The 16,523-nt window shown below is 33.8% G+C and overlaps 1 protein-coding gene and 1 long non-coding RNA gene across 9 annotated transcripts in view; one reads left to right on the forward strand and one right to left on the reverse strand.

Moving 5' to 3' along the window:
• NBEAL1 (neurobeachin like 1) overlaps positions 1-12,155 on the forward strand; it is a 146,837-nt gene extending 134,682 nt beyond the window's left edge. For 7 of the 8 annotated variants that reach the window (XM_087949723.1, XM_087949755.1, XM_087949760.1 and 4 more), the window contains 3 exons: positions 7,853-8,001; positions 9,276-9,411; positions 11,196-12,155. In XM_087949723.1, the coding sequence (XP_087805849.1) occupies positions 7,853-8,001; positions 9,276-9,411; positions 11,196-11,297 (387 nt within the window). In that variant the 3' untranslated portion in view covers positions 11,298-12,155. The other variant, XM_087949747.1, reaches the window with a different exon arrangement.
• Positions 1-15,833, reverse strand: part of LOC148133098 (uncharacterized) — a 704,593-nt gene extending 688,760 nt beyond the window's left edge. Inside the window, exon 1 of the long non-coding RNA XR_015746562.1 lies at positions 12,218-15,833. This is a non-coding gene — a long non-coding RNA (uncharacterized LOC148133098). The remainder of the gene's footprint in view (positions 1-12,217) is intronic.
• Positions 15,834-16,523: the final 690 nt, after the last annotated feature.

Here is a 16,523-nt window from a genome sequence, read left to right on the forward strand (position 1 = left end):
TCTACCTCTGCCTCCCCACCAGCTGGACAACGCTTGATTCAGACAATGTTGAAGCAAGATAAAGAACAAGAAAAAGTGACTTTACAGATGATTATGCAAGGAATCCAAGATCTCAAGATAAAATCAGACGCCATTGAACAAAGAATAGAGAATATTGAAGAAAGAACAGGGAAGACTGATGAAAAAATTGAAAATATTCAACAAATGATGACGAAGTATGATGAGAGATTCCAAAAAATTGAGGAAGAAGGTGCACAAAGAGAGGAGAAGATTGGAAATATTGATAGCAGATTAACAGTGGTTGAACAAGATAAAAGTGGGATGTTGAGGTGGGAGATGGAGAGGTCAGAATTCTATCTCAGATTTCAAAATATAGAAGAAGAAAAAGGAGAAAACTTGGCTGCGATAATGATAGAAATTTTGGCGGATGCGTTGGAAATTACAGAGGAAAAGATGATGGATGGAATAGATGAGGTATACCGAGTCTTTACAAGATATGCGATGAGAAATAAACTACCAAGGGAAGTTCATATTAGATTTACCAAAAAATCCATCAAAACACAAATACTACAAGTTGTAAGAGAGAAGATATTGAAATACAAAGGCAAAGAGATTGTGGTTTTAAAACAAATACCCAGAAGAGTGAGAGAGATGAGAAGAGAATATCGATTCCTGACCAAAATGTTATTGGATAAAGAAGTGAATTATAGATGGCTGATTCCAGAAGGATTAATGTTTACGTGGCAAGAACAGAGACATAGAATTGATTCAATTGAGAAAGCAAAACTTTTCTACGCAGAATTTTTTGGAAGGGGAGAAGCAGAGGCAGAGAAAGAGGTCTCATTAATTGAGTTTCAAGAGGAACAATTGGAGATTGAAGAAGAGGAAGGTGCAGTAGGTGGACAGGTGGACAGTAAAGAACAGCGTGAAGTGAGATCCACGAGAGCTGTTAGACCTAAATATAAAGCATAATCATGGAAGAAAAAAATTGATTACAATGAATATAAATGGACTTAATTCAGCTGTTAAAAGAAGGAAAACTTTTCATAAATTAGAGAAATTAAAATTTGATATAATTTGTTTACAAGAAGTACATATTAAAAAGCAACATGAACAATTGTTAGTACAACCAAAATTAGGGAAAATATTTACTTCTTTGACTCAATGTAAGAAAAGAGGAGTGGTTCTATACATTAAAGAGGTCATCCCAGCAAAATTGATCTATACGGATGAAGACAGAAGAGTATTAATGGTGGAAATAATGGACAATAATATAAAAATACTCTTGATTGCAATTTATGCTCCGAATGATACACAAGAAGAATTTTATAAAAAATTACACATGAAAATAACTGGGCTGGACTATGTTAATATAATTATGATGGGAGACTTTAATGGAATTGTGGACAATAAACTGAATTATATAGCAACAACAACAAAGCAAAATAGAAAGACTCTCCCTAAATCTTTTTTTAAAATGACAGATGAATTAACCTTAAAAGATATTTGGAGAGAAAGAAATGTTAAAGCTAAACAATTTACTTTTTATTCAAATAGACATTTATCATGGTCCAGATTGGATATGATTTGGATCTCATCAGAATTAATATCTAATATTCAAGAAACAAATATTGAAACAAGTACTTGGGCAGATCATAGCCCAATGACAATTAAATGGAAGGGACAAAAAAAAAGATCGAGATGGACGTTAAACAATACTATTTTAAAGGAAAAAGACTTTACACAATGGATGGAGAAAGAATTGGTTTTTTTCTTTAGGGAAAATAAAAAAGAAGATACTTCATTGCAGAATGTTTGGGATACAATGAAGGCATATGTTAGAGGTTTGATAATAGATTATATAAGAAGAAAGAACATTAGGAAAAGGAAAGCTACTAAGATCTTGGAAGATGAATATAAAAGACTTGAAAAAGAATTACAGAAAATGCCACAGAAAAAGGAAATTAAATTGAAGTTGGATATAACTAAACATAAAATGGAATTAATAGAGAAAGAAGAATTGGCGCAGAAAATTAGAAATGCTAAACAGAATTATTTTGAAGACGCAAACAAACCAGGTAGATGGCTAGCGTATAAATTGAGAAAAGAGAAAGAATCAAGAAAAATATTGAAGTTAATAGATGATCAAAGGCCAAGTTTGTTATGGTAACAAGGAGAAAAAGGAAATTGTTCGAGATTTTTATGGGCAACTATATAAACAAGAGAATATTGATGAAGAAAAAGTTAAACAGTATTTACAGAATGCTAACCTACCGAAGATGCCTAAAGAGATTGAAGAAATGCTAGAAAGCAACATAACAATGATGGAATTAACTGAAGCACTTAAGAAACTAATGGGAAAGCACCGGGTCCAGATGGGCTTCCGGCAGAATTCTATAAAACATTTCAAGAATCATTGAGCATTCCATTGCTTGAAGTTATGAATGAAGCTATGTCAAAGAAGATGATACCTAAAACATGGTCAGAGGCTTATATTACACTTATTCCAAAAGAAGAGGCTGATCCACTGCAAATTAAGAACTATAGACCTATTTCTCTATTAAATGCAGACTATAAAATTTTTGCTTCAATTTTAGCAGAAAGACTTAAAAAATACTTAAATAATTTTATTCACCCAGATCAAAATGGATTTCTGCCAAAGAGACAAATTAGAGATAATATGAGAGTAATCTTGGATACTTTGGAATATTATGAGGCACATCCTGAAAAGCAAATGGCTTTGATATTTCTAGATGCTCAAAAGGCATTTGACAACGTGAACTGGAGATTTATGTTATTACTATTGGAACAGATGGGTTTTGCCAGAAAATTTGTCAAAGCAATAGAAGCCATATACAATAAACAGACAGCAAAGGTAATGATGGAGGGAGAACTTACAGATTTTATTAATATAAGAAAAGGCACAAGACAAGGATGTCCCCTATCTCCTTTGCTATTTGTATTGACTTTGGAAGTGTTGAATAGAAATATTAGAGATGATAAAAGCATAAAAGGAATGAAAATTAAAAGGAAGAATTTAAACTGCAAGCTTTTGCTGACGACTTAGTCTTTATTTTGGAAGATCCGTTAGAAACAGCTCCAAAGTTATTGGAAAAGATAGAGATATATGGTGAGGTGGCTGGTTTGAAAATAAATAAAGACAAAACAAAGATTTTGACAAAGAACATGCTACTGAGACAAAGAGAAGAACTGGCAGACCTGCTGAAAATCCAAGTTACGAATAAGGTTAAGTATCTGGGGATACATTTGACAGCAAGATGTAGCACATTAAAAGAGAATAATTATATTAAACTTAAACAACAGATAGCTATAGACTTGAAGAAATGGGAAAACTTGCAATTGTCATTAATAGGGAGAATTTCAACAATTAAGATGAATATTTTACCTAGAATCCTATTTCTCTTTCAAACAATACCAATTAGGCTCGGAAAAGACTATTTTGATGATTTAAATAAAATTATGTTGAAGTATATATGGCAAGGTAAGAAAGCGAGAATAAAGCTAAAGCTTTTGCAAGATGCTAGAATTAGAGGAGGTTTTGGTCTGCCCAATTGGGAATTGTACTATCAAGCTGCAAGTTTGATGTGGGTTAAGGAATGGATAACATTAAGAAAGACTAGACTGTTGACATTAGAAGGTCATGACTTGCTGTTGGGTTGGCATGCTTTTTTATGGTATAAGGGAACTAAAACACAGGGTTATTTTAGAAGACATTATATACGGGAGTCTTTGTGGTTAAACTGGGAGAAGATAAAAAGACAATGTTATTTGAAAATTCCAGTTTGGTTATCGACCATTGAAGCATTTTCCTATCCTATAATTTATAAGAAGGAACAAACAGTTAGATATGGGGAACTATTGGATGAAAAGGGTGAACTTAAATCAATACAAAGTTTAGAGGAACAAGGTATAAAAATGAATTGGTTTTCATATGTGTAAATACATTCAAGGTATGATGAAGATTCTAAAACAGAGGGATTCTATGATAAACAGACTGATCTAGATAAGATTTTGATGGGTACTGATGAGAAGGTGATTAAAAAATTATATGGTTATTTACTGGGAATTAAATTAGAAGAAGAACAAGTTAAAGAAACTATGATTGTTTGGGGGAAGAATTTTGGATATGGGATTGATTTAGAGAAATGGCAAAAATTGTGGTCTCAAAATTATAAAATGACAATGTCAACAGCATATAAGGAAAATTTGTATAAGATGTTTTACAGGTGGCACTTTCCCCCGACAAGAATAGCAAGAATGTTCAAGAACAAATCTGAAAAATGCTGGAAATGTCATCAGATACCTGGCTCATATTACCATATGTGGTGGACTTGTGAGGACGCTAAAAAATATTGGACTAAAATTCGCATGTGGTTGGAAAAAATGACAAAAAAACGTATAGATTTGAAACCGGAGTTCTTTTTATTGGGAATCTTACCAGATACATATAGTAAAGATTTGAAATACCTGATTGTAAATGTGTTAACAGCGGCTAGGATTGTATTTGCTAAAAACTGGAAGAATGAGAAAATACCATCACAGGAGGAAATTATTAAGAAAATATTGGAATGTGCTGAGATGAGTAGATTGACATTTGAAATTAGAGAGCAAGAGGATAAACAATTTTATGAAATTTGGGATCTTTTTTATCAGTGGCTAGATGATAAAATACGATAATAGAATATTTAGAAAGTTAGATAGCAAGGAATACTTTTATTTTTTATTTTGCCTATGTTATTTGACATTATATCTATAAAGTGTTTTTAGGATAGATTTGGTATGATTATATGATTTGTTATAGAATAAACTGTTTAAAGTATTGTTCTCTCATAAAGCACGAATGATTAAAAATATAGTCAAATGATTTATTAATAGCGATATTAGGATATATAATTTTGGATTGACAATATGAGTTGTTATGTAATATAACTGTAATTGAGACTACGAAATGAATGCACAAAATCGATGAACCAACCGACACACTGTACGTACATAAGAGAGTTGATGTTTTAATGTTTTGTTTGTCTTGTTTGTTTGTAGAAAATCAATAAAATTGTTTTCGGGAAAAAAAAGAATTTAGAGGTGGAGCCCAGTTGCCAAGTTGTAGAGACTCTTAGTAGATTTTAGCCTTTCATATCTACTCTTTCTTGAATGTAATCAGTTCTGCAACTGATATTCTGTAACATTCACTTTTCTGTAAATGTTGGTAACTTTTTATTTGCATGTCCTCTGCAGACTAAAATACAGTCATACTCTCCCAATTAAAAAATGGGTAGAATTTCGGACTTCCGGTTTGTCGGCTTCGCGAGCGGCAGGGATTCGCGAAGCTGCGCGATCCCTGCTGCGCTAGCCGCTTTTGGTGCTCCGATCCGGACGGGTCCGGAGCTAGGCTGCCCTGCAGGGGCAGCTGAAGATAGGGGGATCCGGAGAGGGGTTTGGGGGTGTTGCAGACCCCTCCCGGCCGGCAGAACCCCCTTTTCCCAAGACGGTGCAGCGGCGGTCCGCAATGGCCGCCACAAAGAAGCTGGCAGCCGGGTAAGAATGCGCAGGAGGAAGTGGAGAAAGTTTTTGAAAAGAGAAAGTTTTTCTTGGTTCCCAGGACTCTAAGACATATTTAACAAAACTCCTGAAAATTATGACTTTCTGAATGATACCTTCTAGAAGAGGAAAAAAGCGGCAGTTTGGTGGTGCTGAAAGGAAAGTTTACTCTCCTTCCCAACGGAATTAATAAGTGGACATTGAGAAACCTGTTTTTTTCAGGTAAAACTAGTTTTATGGGATAAGTCGGAAGGGAGAGGACAAAAAATATATTCATCTGGTTTGATTTTGTTGGAGGAGATGCCTTAAGGATTTGAAGACAGAAATAGAACTCCAATAAGGCTTCAAAATACAGATTTGGACTTTCTTTTTTCTTTTGTCTGATACTACCCCTGGAAGAGAAAGGGAGAATTTTGTCTTGGCTTGGATTGATTGAGGATTGTGGATCTTGGGATTGTTTTACTTTTTTTTGAAATATCTTGGTTGGTGTAAGAAGAAAGAGGGAAAAAAGAAAAGAAAAGAAAAGAAAAAATCTATAATGGCTTTTTCTTTTGAGGAACTGAGGGAAGAATATGAGCAAACAAAAGCAGCCGGTAAAGATGGTATGGAAAAAGCCTTCCTATTTTTAGAAATGGCGCTGGTTAACTATCAACAAACAATACAACAGATGGAGGCAGAAGAACAACATGAAGAAGAAGATGAAGACGCCATCTTTAATGAATTCCAAAATTTAACTAAGAAAGAAGGAAGGAAGAAAGCGAGGAAAATGAAGGACTTAAGATCTAAAAAAACATTTAAGAAAGAGAAAAATAAGATGCAAAATAAAGATAATGATAGTAAACAAAAGAAAAAGGGAACACAACAGAGAAGGGATGCCAGCAAGGCAGAGGCTAGAAGAAGGGGGTAGGAAGATTTGGTGGGGAAGAAAGAAAGGGGAAAGGCAGAGAAAAGCCACAAAGTTTTGAAATTAGATGGGAAAAGAGGAATTTTTTTAGGGACAAAGGGTAAAGTACAATTTCCTTAAAAAGATTTTGCAAGGTACATAAGATGGTATTGTAACATCTGTATTAGAAATAGAAAATTAGAATGGCTTAAGAGTTAATAAGAAATTAAAATGTTGAAATGTTTAACAATGATTGATTTTAAAATGTAATAAAATATTAAAGGGAAAGGCAATGGGAATGTTATAAGATTTAATATTTAGATTTATTATTTAACTATGTATTTAATCATTTTGGATTTATCACTTTGTTTTTATTGTTATTAAAAGAAAAAAATTAGTAGATAGAATGTACCAAGCAGAATCAGATTGGGTATTAGGTGTTATTTTAAATGTTAATCTAATTAATTTAGGGGGAGGATAGAAAGGCATCATACTCTGATTAGTGATTTCAGGAGAAATTCTTTTTTTTTATAAGGAATGAGATAGAGGGATAATAAAGAATGGGCAAAAGATACAAATATAATGATTTAAATTAAGATGGATTAAATAAGATAGAATTATGAAGAGTGAAATGTGTGGAGAAGCTTATATAGAAGATATAGAATGGTAAACAAAATAGGTAATGATATGTAAGATGAGCATGAATATAATTGAAGCCCATATAGAGAGAGGTACCTGGGGCCGAGTTACTTTCCTAAAATATTTTTTATATGTTTGGTTGTTGTGTGTTTATGTTTTTGAGAGTATTAATAAAACCTTGTAGAAATACAGAATGAGAATAATGGTAATCAAGTCAGAAAGAAATAGATGAAATAATAATAGTGAAATTGAATAAGAGTAAAGAGAAGTAAAGAGAAATTGGATAAGAGGTATTTTTATGCTCATATGGAAATGGCTTAAAATAGAATTGTATTGTATAAAATAAGGTTTTATCTGACTTGTAAAATTTATAATGGAAAAAGGTTCAAATATGTAATGGTTGATGATGATTTGTTTGTCTTTGAAATTAATAAAATTTGCTTAAAAAAAATGGGTAGAATTTCACAAAGTCACCACATTTTGTAAGATTTTGTATTCTCATATACAAAATTTTAATTTCCATGGGATCTGAAATTAACAACCCCTAACTTACACCCTATCTACAAAATTTGATAACCTAGACATATTCCCACACTTGTATATGTAAATTTTATGTAAATTCAAAACCCTGAAGAGAGATTACATGCCATGGCAGCTTCTTTTTATAATGGTGCTACAAAAAATACTATTACAGAATTTAAAATTTATATGGGGAAATGTTGTTGCTCAAGGCTTTTCCCTCTCTTATTGTTTCTTTGATTTTCTGCCCAGGATAAGAATGCATTGCATCTCTACTCTGTGAATGGGAAGTATTTGGGCTCTGAGAGCTTGAAGGAAGAAGTGTCGGATCTTTGTGTGACTGGAGAGTATATTGTAATAGGGAGTCTACAGGGATTTCTCTCCATAAGAGATCTCTACAGGTAAAGGGAAGCTTGAAAAAGAAGTTTCCAATGACTTGTAATGTTGACAACTTCAGTCCTTGAGGGCCTACGATCAATCAGCAGTTCTCAATTCATAGTCTATGATCCTCCTCCACCAACTATTATTGTTTATATAGAAGGAATCTCATATGCTGAATACTAAGAAGCAAATTAATTCCTTGCTGGTTAGTTATGTGCTGTTTACGAATTTGAGCTCTTATGATTCCTTTAACTACTAATCATGCTTCGGAATATCAGGAAACAATTTATCTGAATCTGAGCCAACTTCCTGATTTGTGTTTTATTGCTGGTCACTACTGTTTTGTCCTTTTTGTCTTTCCACTCTAAACGTTTAGACAGAGCCGTAGTGAATACAGGTAGTCCTCAACTTACGACTACGGTTGAATCCAAAATTTATGTTGCTGAGCAAGAAAGTTGTTAAGTGAGTTTTGCCCCATCTTACAACCTTTCTTGTCACTGTTGTTAAGTGAATCACTGCTGTGGTTAAGTTAGTAACATGCTTGTTATGTGAATCTGGTTTCCCCATTGACTTCTTATGTCAGAAGGTTACAAAAGATGAACATATGACCCTGGGACACTGCAGCTGTCATAAATACATGCCAGTTGCCAAGCATCTGAATTTTGATCACCTGACCATAGGGAAGCTTCTCAGCAGTAATAAGTGTGAAAAATTGTCATAAATCACTTTTTTCAGTACAATTTATAAAATTCAAAGTGTAACTTTGAATGGTCAGTAAATGAATGGTTGTAAGTTGTGGAGTTCGTTATTTCATGTTATATTGTGGTAGTTGCTGTGGCTACTTTTCTAGTTCTGCTGGGTACTTCTGGTTAATTGTTGACAACTGTCCATTCCAAATTTCCTTCTGTAGTTCATACAAACGCACACTACACCAAAACACCATTTTTGAGGAGAATTCTGAGAAATTGGGTGGGGGGAGAGATACAAGTACTGTCAAGAGCAGATGTTGCACAACTAGCTTTATTTAGCATGAATCTGAATCCAATCAATAACAGTTATTCGATTTTCAGTGAACTCCCTTGTATCAGCCAATTGGGAACAGAAACAAGTTATATTTTTTGTTTGAGTAGTGCACCATGTCCTAGATACAGGTGTCAAATTAGAAACTCAGTACATAATGCTTCATAAGACTTGCTGGTAGATGTCAGCAATTTCTATCTTTTAATATAAATTGCCCATTTAGTGCTTTTTGGTCTGCTGTAAATAATCAATGTTTGTTATTTCTTTATTTCAGCCTGAGCCTTAGCTCCTCCCCTTTAGCCATGCGGCTGCCAATTCACTGTGTCTCTGTTACCAAAGAGTTCAGCCACATTCTGGTGGGTCTCGATGATGGCAAGTTGATTATCATTGGTGTTGGAAAGCCAGCAGAGGTAAAACCTACCATCAAGAACTTTATCTACCGAACAATGGGAAGCTCATTTATTTCTGCTTTCCGGCTGAGCAAGCGATCACTTCTGTGGCAGGGCAAACTTCAAAGCAAATTTGACCTTTCAAAAGGAAAGAAATAATTCCCAAGACATTCTTAGAGGTTCTTTAACAGGACTGATGCAACAAAAAGAGGGAATGTAGAGGGGAACCCACAGGGGGAAAGGTGCTGAACTAACATACAAATTTTATTGACTTAGCCTGAATGTCTAAGAGTGCTTTCTAACTGGAGTGAACCTGCTTAGTGCCACCTGCCATTTAATACTTAATTCTCAACATTAACCTGTCACCACTGTTTAAAATGAATGACATTAGCTTCTAGAAGAGCACTGAATAGACAACAGTGGGCTACTTTGGAACCATTGTGGCTTTGCTTAGCTGCATTCCTACTCCATTTTTTAAAAAAAATGCTATTACAGATCCATCTTTTTGTTGTTAATTAGATTTATGCAAAGGGCACTGCTTCTCATCCTCGGAGTGGATGCAAACTACTTGGATGCCAACTAAAATTATACAGTGTTTATTGGGCATTTCCTTTAGTCTACAGCACAAAAGGGATATCACCAAAATATTTTCTAGACCAAGTGAAGCAAAGCCCTTCAATGACCCACTGGGCTTTCTGAGCTGATGGAATACTGCATTATGGCGTCTGTGAAAATGATTCTCCTAATTTCGGAGAGATGCCTACTAGTATTTTCTTAACTCAAGCAAACCTCTGCATTAACCTCTTCAGAAGAAACCAGGAAATGACTGATGCTTATTAGTTTTATTGAGGACGATATAAAAACTTTGCAGGCTGTCTCTCAAGTGTTACATTGGGGGAGGTGTCTAAGCCCTTTTCAAATCTCTGGAATATCCAGGTTATAACATATCTAAGCCATTCACTCTCTTAGTTCAAGTTGTCAAGGTAAAGTCAACCTTTGACTTCATTCAAAGTCAGACTTTGAAATGTTGCACTATTATCATGATTAGTTAAATTATTTACTTGCCAAAAAGATGTGTGTTGTTTACCACAAAACTAGTATGCCTTTAATTGCACAACCCAGCCAGGTCATTTGATTGCTGACCTAGGTTTTGAGTCTTTCTTATTTATTTACTTATTTATTGCATTATAAATTGCATCATTTAACACTAACTGTTTGCACTGATTAAGATTAATGTATAGGTTTCCCACCACAATAATTTTCTTCTTCCATTCCCTGTTTTTGCTGTTATTTTTCAAACATTGTCAAGTGTTTTACCTCTAAACATATGGTGTAAAGACTATGTGTTCATTTAGCGTTAGCTCCGAAACATATTTAGAAGACTGCCTAGTGAGGTTGTTCAGTTTGCAACCTTAAACAAAATTGATTGTTTTATAGAAGTTCTTTTCTGTTTATATTTTAAAACCAAATAGCGACAAAAGGCACCATAATCTTGATATATAAATTCTGTTTTCTTCAGCCTACAAAGCTTTTTAGGGCATTCAAGGATGCCTCTTTAAAATCACTTGACAATTTGACTCTTTAACAATGTATTTGAGAGAATTCCACTTTGTGCCCTCTATTTGTTTTCCTTAGGATTGTCCAAACACTGAAATACTTTAGAAATAAATTGCCGTTGTGTTGTGTATATGTGCTCTATCTTTTGCTGTCTGCGCTTCTGTAGAACCATCTGAAGTTTTTATTTAATTTATCCCCCTTATCCCACTTTCCCCTTCCTTTTTGTGTCTCTGGCTTACTTTAAACAGATGCGTGCTGGCCAACTCTCCCGAAAATTGTGGGGTTCAAGCAAACGGATCAGTCAGATTTCATCTGGAGAAACTGAATATAATACTCAAGATTCCATGTGATATCTGCTACTATCATCTTTTGGGATTCATACATTTATTTAATCTTCCAATCATGCCTCCCAACTTTCTCAGTTATATTGCAACTACAGCACAATTTCTACAGGCATATATGTATATTAGTATACAACACTTATTTTGTTGTGTGAAGTAGAAGCAATAAGCTAATTCAATCTTTTTAAACACATTGTGAGCAGTGGTGGGATTCAATTTTTTTTTACTACTGGTTCTGTGGCCGTGGCTTGGTGGGCGTGGCAGGGGAAGGATACTGTAAAATCTCCAGTCAGAGGTGGTATTTGCTGGTTCTCCAAACTGTTCAAAATTTCCGCTACCAGTTCTTCAGAACTGGTCAGAACCTGCTGAATACCACCACTGATTGTGAGATTAGATAGATAGATAGATACACAGATAGATAAATGGACAGACAGACAGACAGACAGACAGACAGATTGTAAGTATGGGTGTATATGTTTGTATTTTAAAGTGAATGCTGAAAATTTAACTGACATATGACAAACCAGTAGATTTAACAACTATCAACAATGTAAAATATTTTGACAGTCACTAAATTTGCTTGTAATTACTGACAGTTGGACATAAATGTCCGAATCAGTAATTATGTGGCTATTCATTATAACGTTATTCTGTACCCTCCTTTACATAACCTGCTGCTGTTTTGGCATAATAGAATTCACAGTTTGTGTTCAAAGTGGCCTTGGCCACTGGAGAAGTAGTTGCTGTCATGCCAAAAAAGAATTAGAGATCTAGTTTTTATGTCCTCCTTGACAAAAGGAGTCTTCTGGATCTTGGTCAATGTCTCTATACATTATTTAACTATATAAATCAACAAAACAATTATTTTTTAAAAAAACCAATGCCTTTCTAGCTCTTGGAAACTGAAAGAGAAATTTATTTAAACTCACCTATTTAAGGTGGGAAATGGGTGGCTGTCAGTGCAATTTGCTGTACTCAGAAGTCAGCTTTCTGAAAGTAGATCTGTTGAACAGGTTGAAGGTGCAAGTTGAATGGTTAATATATGAACATAAATGACAAAAATAGAGGACCAACAGATGAGTTCTTAATTTTGTGGGATTTAGCACAGAAGTTTCATTCTTCAGGGTATCTGATTCAGTATTATTAAATGGTAACTGAAACCATTTTTCCTGCTAAATATTAAATTTGAGTATTAATACATTAATGTACTCCATGCATAAAAACATTGGGATAGTCCTCCTGATTTTACATTTGCAATAGCAGGGAGAGGGAGATACCATGTATAGATAGTTCTTTTGGTCAGAAAATGGTAGATTAGCAGCTTTGCTTGGTTCTTTAAGGGCCAGTGTATATACACATGATTGAATCTCATCTTACACATCTGAAAGAGCTACCAGTTCTATGCTGTAAATGGTAATCATTTTTATAACTGAATTATGCAGAATTATGGTATAATAACATTTCTTAACTGTACAAATTATTTCAGTGCTGGAAAATGTAAATAAGAGATGCTACAAATATATATCTTCTCTGTATTTCTCCAGGTTTTATTTTGCACAGTGTGAATTGTAATCCTGAGGGTTTATTTTTAAACAAATTGGATGTTAAATATAGGCAATTGTGTAATGGGAAAATGATGCAGTTTTAGCCTTGGTTGCAAAGTCTTTGAGTTGACAATTTTCTGATTCCTCAAGTGAAAAACATCTTTTTGTTATAATACCTTTTTATGTTCACTGTTGTAAGAAAAATTGCAGGCTTATCAAGAGCAGAGTACATGAATATTCTAGTGTGCCATATACACCTTATGGAGGTGGATTTATAACTTTCTCCTGGTTCCTTTGAGGCTCAAAAGTTGAACTACAAGAGAAACACAAGAAAAGTTAACCCTTAATTTTGGGTTGAAATTTTGTAGACTGTATCACCGATACAGATCATTCATTTTTATTATTATTTCTTCAAAGACTGTATTGTCTTTTATTCTGCTTAGATACATACATTTTTAAATATCTTTCTGTAGTCTAAGCTTCAATCTTTTCCTTGGATAAGACTAATTGAAGTTAACGGAACTAATATTTAAGGAGATATGCAGAATGTTCTGGAAAAATGTTATATTTTACTAATTTTGAGTGTAAAATAATTGTGGGCAAAAAGCAGACTTGGGGTTAATCTTAAAGTTAAGCAGAGTCTGGACTGTTTAGTACATAGATGGAAGTAGTTGTGGGAACTCCAGAGTTGTGAAGTAGATAAGGAAGTTGAAAGCACAGCCCAGAAGAAGGGAACTGCAAGCTATTTCTGAATTGTTGCCAAGAAAGTGATATAGATATATCTATGAAGTCACCAGGAGCTCTACTGAAAGTTGACTTGACTTTTTCAACAATCTTATAGAAGAGTCTAACGAAAGGTCACACAAGATTGAACTTCAAAATATGTTAAAAGATGTATGAGAAAGTTGGAATAGAAAACATTAGCATTACCAAAGATAATCAAAAAGCATTTGATGTTTTTGACGTGAAGTTGGGTTGTGAGAATTTAAAAACTGAAAGATTATTCATCAATGTTGCAGACTGAACCATTTCTGTAAAAGCATCTAGATGCTAGATTTAAATATGGACTGCATGTAAAGGATATTCTAGGGCATTATATTAATGGTTTTGCAATTGTATATTTGATATGTATATATTTTGAAATGTGTTTAAAATTTCAGAGAGATTTCAAGTGAGCCAATTAGAAGACATCCATTCCAGGAAAATAATGTATATTTTCTATATAAAGCTCTCTTATATGAGCTTCAAAAAGCCTCTTGCTAGAAATTTCTCAGCTATTTACCAGAGCCTACAGAACATTTTGGTTTCTTGGAGATAATTTATAATTTAAAAAATGAAATGTTAGTGTATATTCAAAAATAACCACATTTTAAAAATGGTTTTTTATTAAAATCTGGTAGCGGAAGCCATCCAAATGTCCTTTCTAAATGCGCTATGATTATTTATTTATTCAAGATGTGCAAAAGATTTTCTGGGCTCTTTGCTATATAAGGCTAAGAATAGTTTTGACAATTAGTAATTTTAACTCTTGTTTTAGTAACTGTATTTTATATAGTTATTCATGTACTTCTTTTAGGATGCAGAAAGTGTCTCAAAATGGATTTAATATCTGTTGTAACAAAAATATATGAAATATCAGGTGTCATTCTCTCAACATTTTACAAAAAGCAAATATTAATTTGCATTAGTTTTGGTGATAATTTACTAGTATAGAGAATGACACCCCCCAAAAAAATAATGCAAATTAATATTTCCTTTTTGTAAGATGTTGTTTATGGGAATCAACTCTAAAAATAGATTCAATGGTGTACTAAAACACTATAATACAAATTCACATTTTGTTTCCAAAGATACTACAGAATTGATGATGTTCCATAGCATGTGAGGGAGGCCCCAGAATCAATCAGTCAATCAATCTCTGTTATCTTGGCTCAAATATTTTGTTGGGAGCAGGTGTCTGCAACACTCATGTCTAGCTGTCTCCCTAGTTCCAAGGAGACATGCCTAGGACCAGAGCATGGTGGGAATGATTGTGGGCTTAAATCTGAAAATTATACATATGCATTCTGTGGTATTCTTCTGACTGGTGTTCCCACTGGTGCTCTAACTGGTGCCTTTGAATTGAGTTTGATACCTAGTAACTGGATGGATGGATGCTTGCTATCTTGGCTGTCTTTAGAAAAAAGACTCTTAGTATATTAATTAACTTTTAATGTTTTCTTACAAGTGTCATACATTTGAATATCAGAAAAGTGCAGGATTAATATTTCTCAGTATTTAAATCAGGCTTTTTTAAAAACAACAACAACCCTTTCTAAATATTTGCTCAGTTTTTCCAGGACTGTGCTTATGCTGAACAGTCAGAGGATAGCACATTATAGCAACATTACACCTAACCAGTACCTCTGCATTTGCTTAAAACATCACACTTAAAAGTAAAAAGAACACGAAGCCTTCTATATATGAGGGCAAATAATCTAATGCTGATTATTCTAATAATACAATCTTGACTTTAAATGCCAAAAATGCCTTCAAATTTTAGATGGAAGTGTTTTGATATAATTAAATTTTACCTAGCCATCATGGAATGTTAAAACCTAGCTCTCAATCTTTTGTGCAATATCTTTTCTTTATTTCTGGTGCTTTTAAGATTAAATAATATTCTATTTAACGTTTAATGATTTTAAGCTTGTATGTATGTATATTAGCTAACAGTGAACTGGTTTCTGTACAACATGGTGAGAAATGTTTTAAAAATTGCACTTTGTAGGATTTGTAATTTAAACCTTTTTAAAATGCTTGCATATTTTGTACATAAAATGATTGTCAAATTAGCTTTGTATATAACAAGGTTTGAAGCCAATTAAATTTTAAAAATGGACCTATGGCTAGTCTCTTAATGAATGATAGAATTGTTTCCTATTTCCCAAAATACAGTGCCAGTGTATCTGGCTAGATACAGCCTCATGGGCAGAATTCAGATGTTCATATGGACTTTTAACCTTCATTCTCCTGGAGAAAATAAATTCGAATGGTAGCAGTTCTGAGCATGTTCAGAAGAGAGACTGGAGTATGACTGGAGGGGTGCAGTCTTTCGCTTGCCTGAAAAGAAGCTTAATTTGTATGTTTTTACTGAGCTTTGTGGACTTTTTTAGATTAAAGCATTGCAAATTACAGAAAATACTAATTTTAGGCAGGAAAACAGATTGTGTCTTTCAAAAATACATTTTAATCCTATAATTAACTTTTTTAAAAATGCAATGTTTTCAGCTGGGAGGCAGGAGCCAGATCACTGTGCAGGTGGCAGTGGCCAGATGTTTTCATTCAAACAGGTTTGGGAAGTCATTGTCTCTCCTCCCATCCCTTCATGGAATAATAGGTGCATAATAGCAGAGAGCAGGGTTTTTGCAAGGTATGAACAACCTTTATGGATCTCTTACAGCACATCAATTGTAAGCCATAGTCCTTTACCACCAACTCACACTGTGGAAACTCTCAAGGACACTGGAGGGAAAATAAATCTAGTTGTGCTCATTGCTGGATATGTTTAGGAAATGTTCATTTCAGAAACAGCATTTTGTTGAACTTTCTATTAATGATTTCAAAAAGGACACCTTTTATATTTAAAAAAAAAATGAAGCACATCATTAAACACTAGCTCATGGATTTCATTAAAAAAATCAGCAGTTGG

The sequence above is a fragment of the Notechis scutatus genome, chromosome 1 (assembly GCF_049901735.1).
Source record: "Notechis scutatus isolate UNSWTSFEM ecotype Mainland chromosome 1, rNotScu1.2, whole genome shotgun sequence".
Taxonomy (NCBI): Eukaryota; Metazoa; Chordata; class Lepidosauria; order Squamata; family Elapidae; genus Notechis; species Notechis scutatus.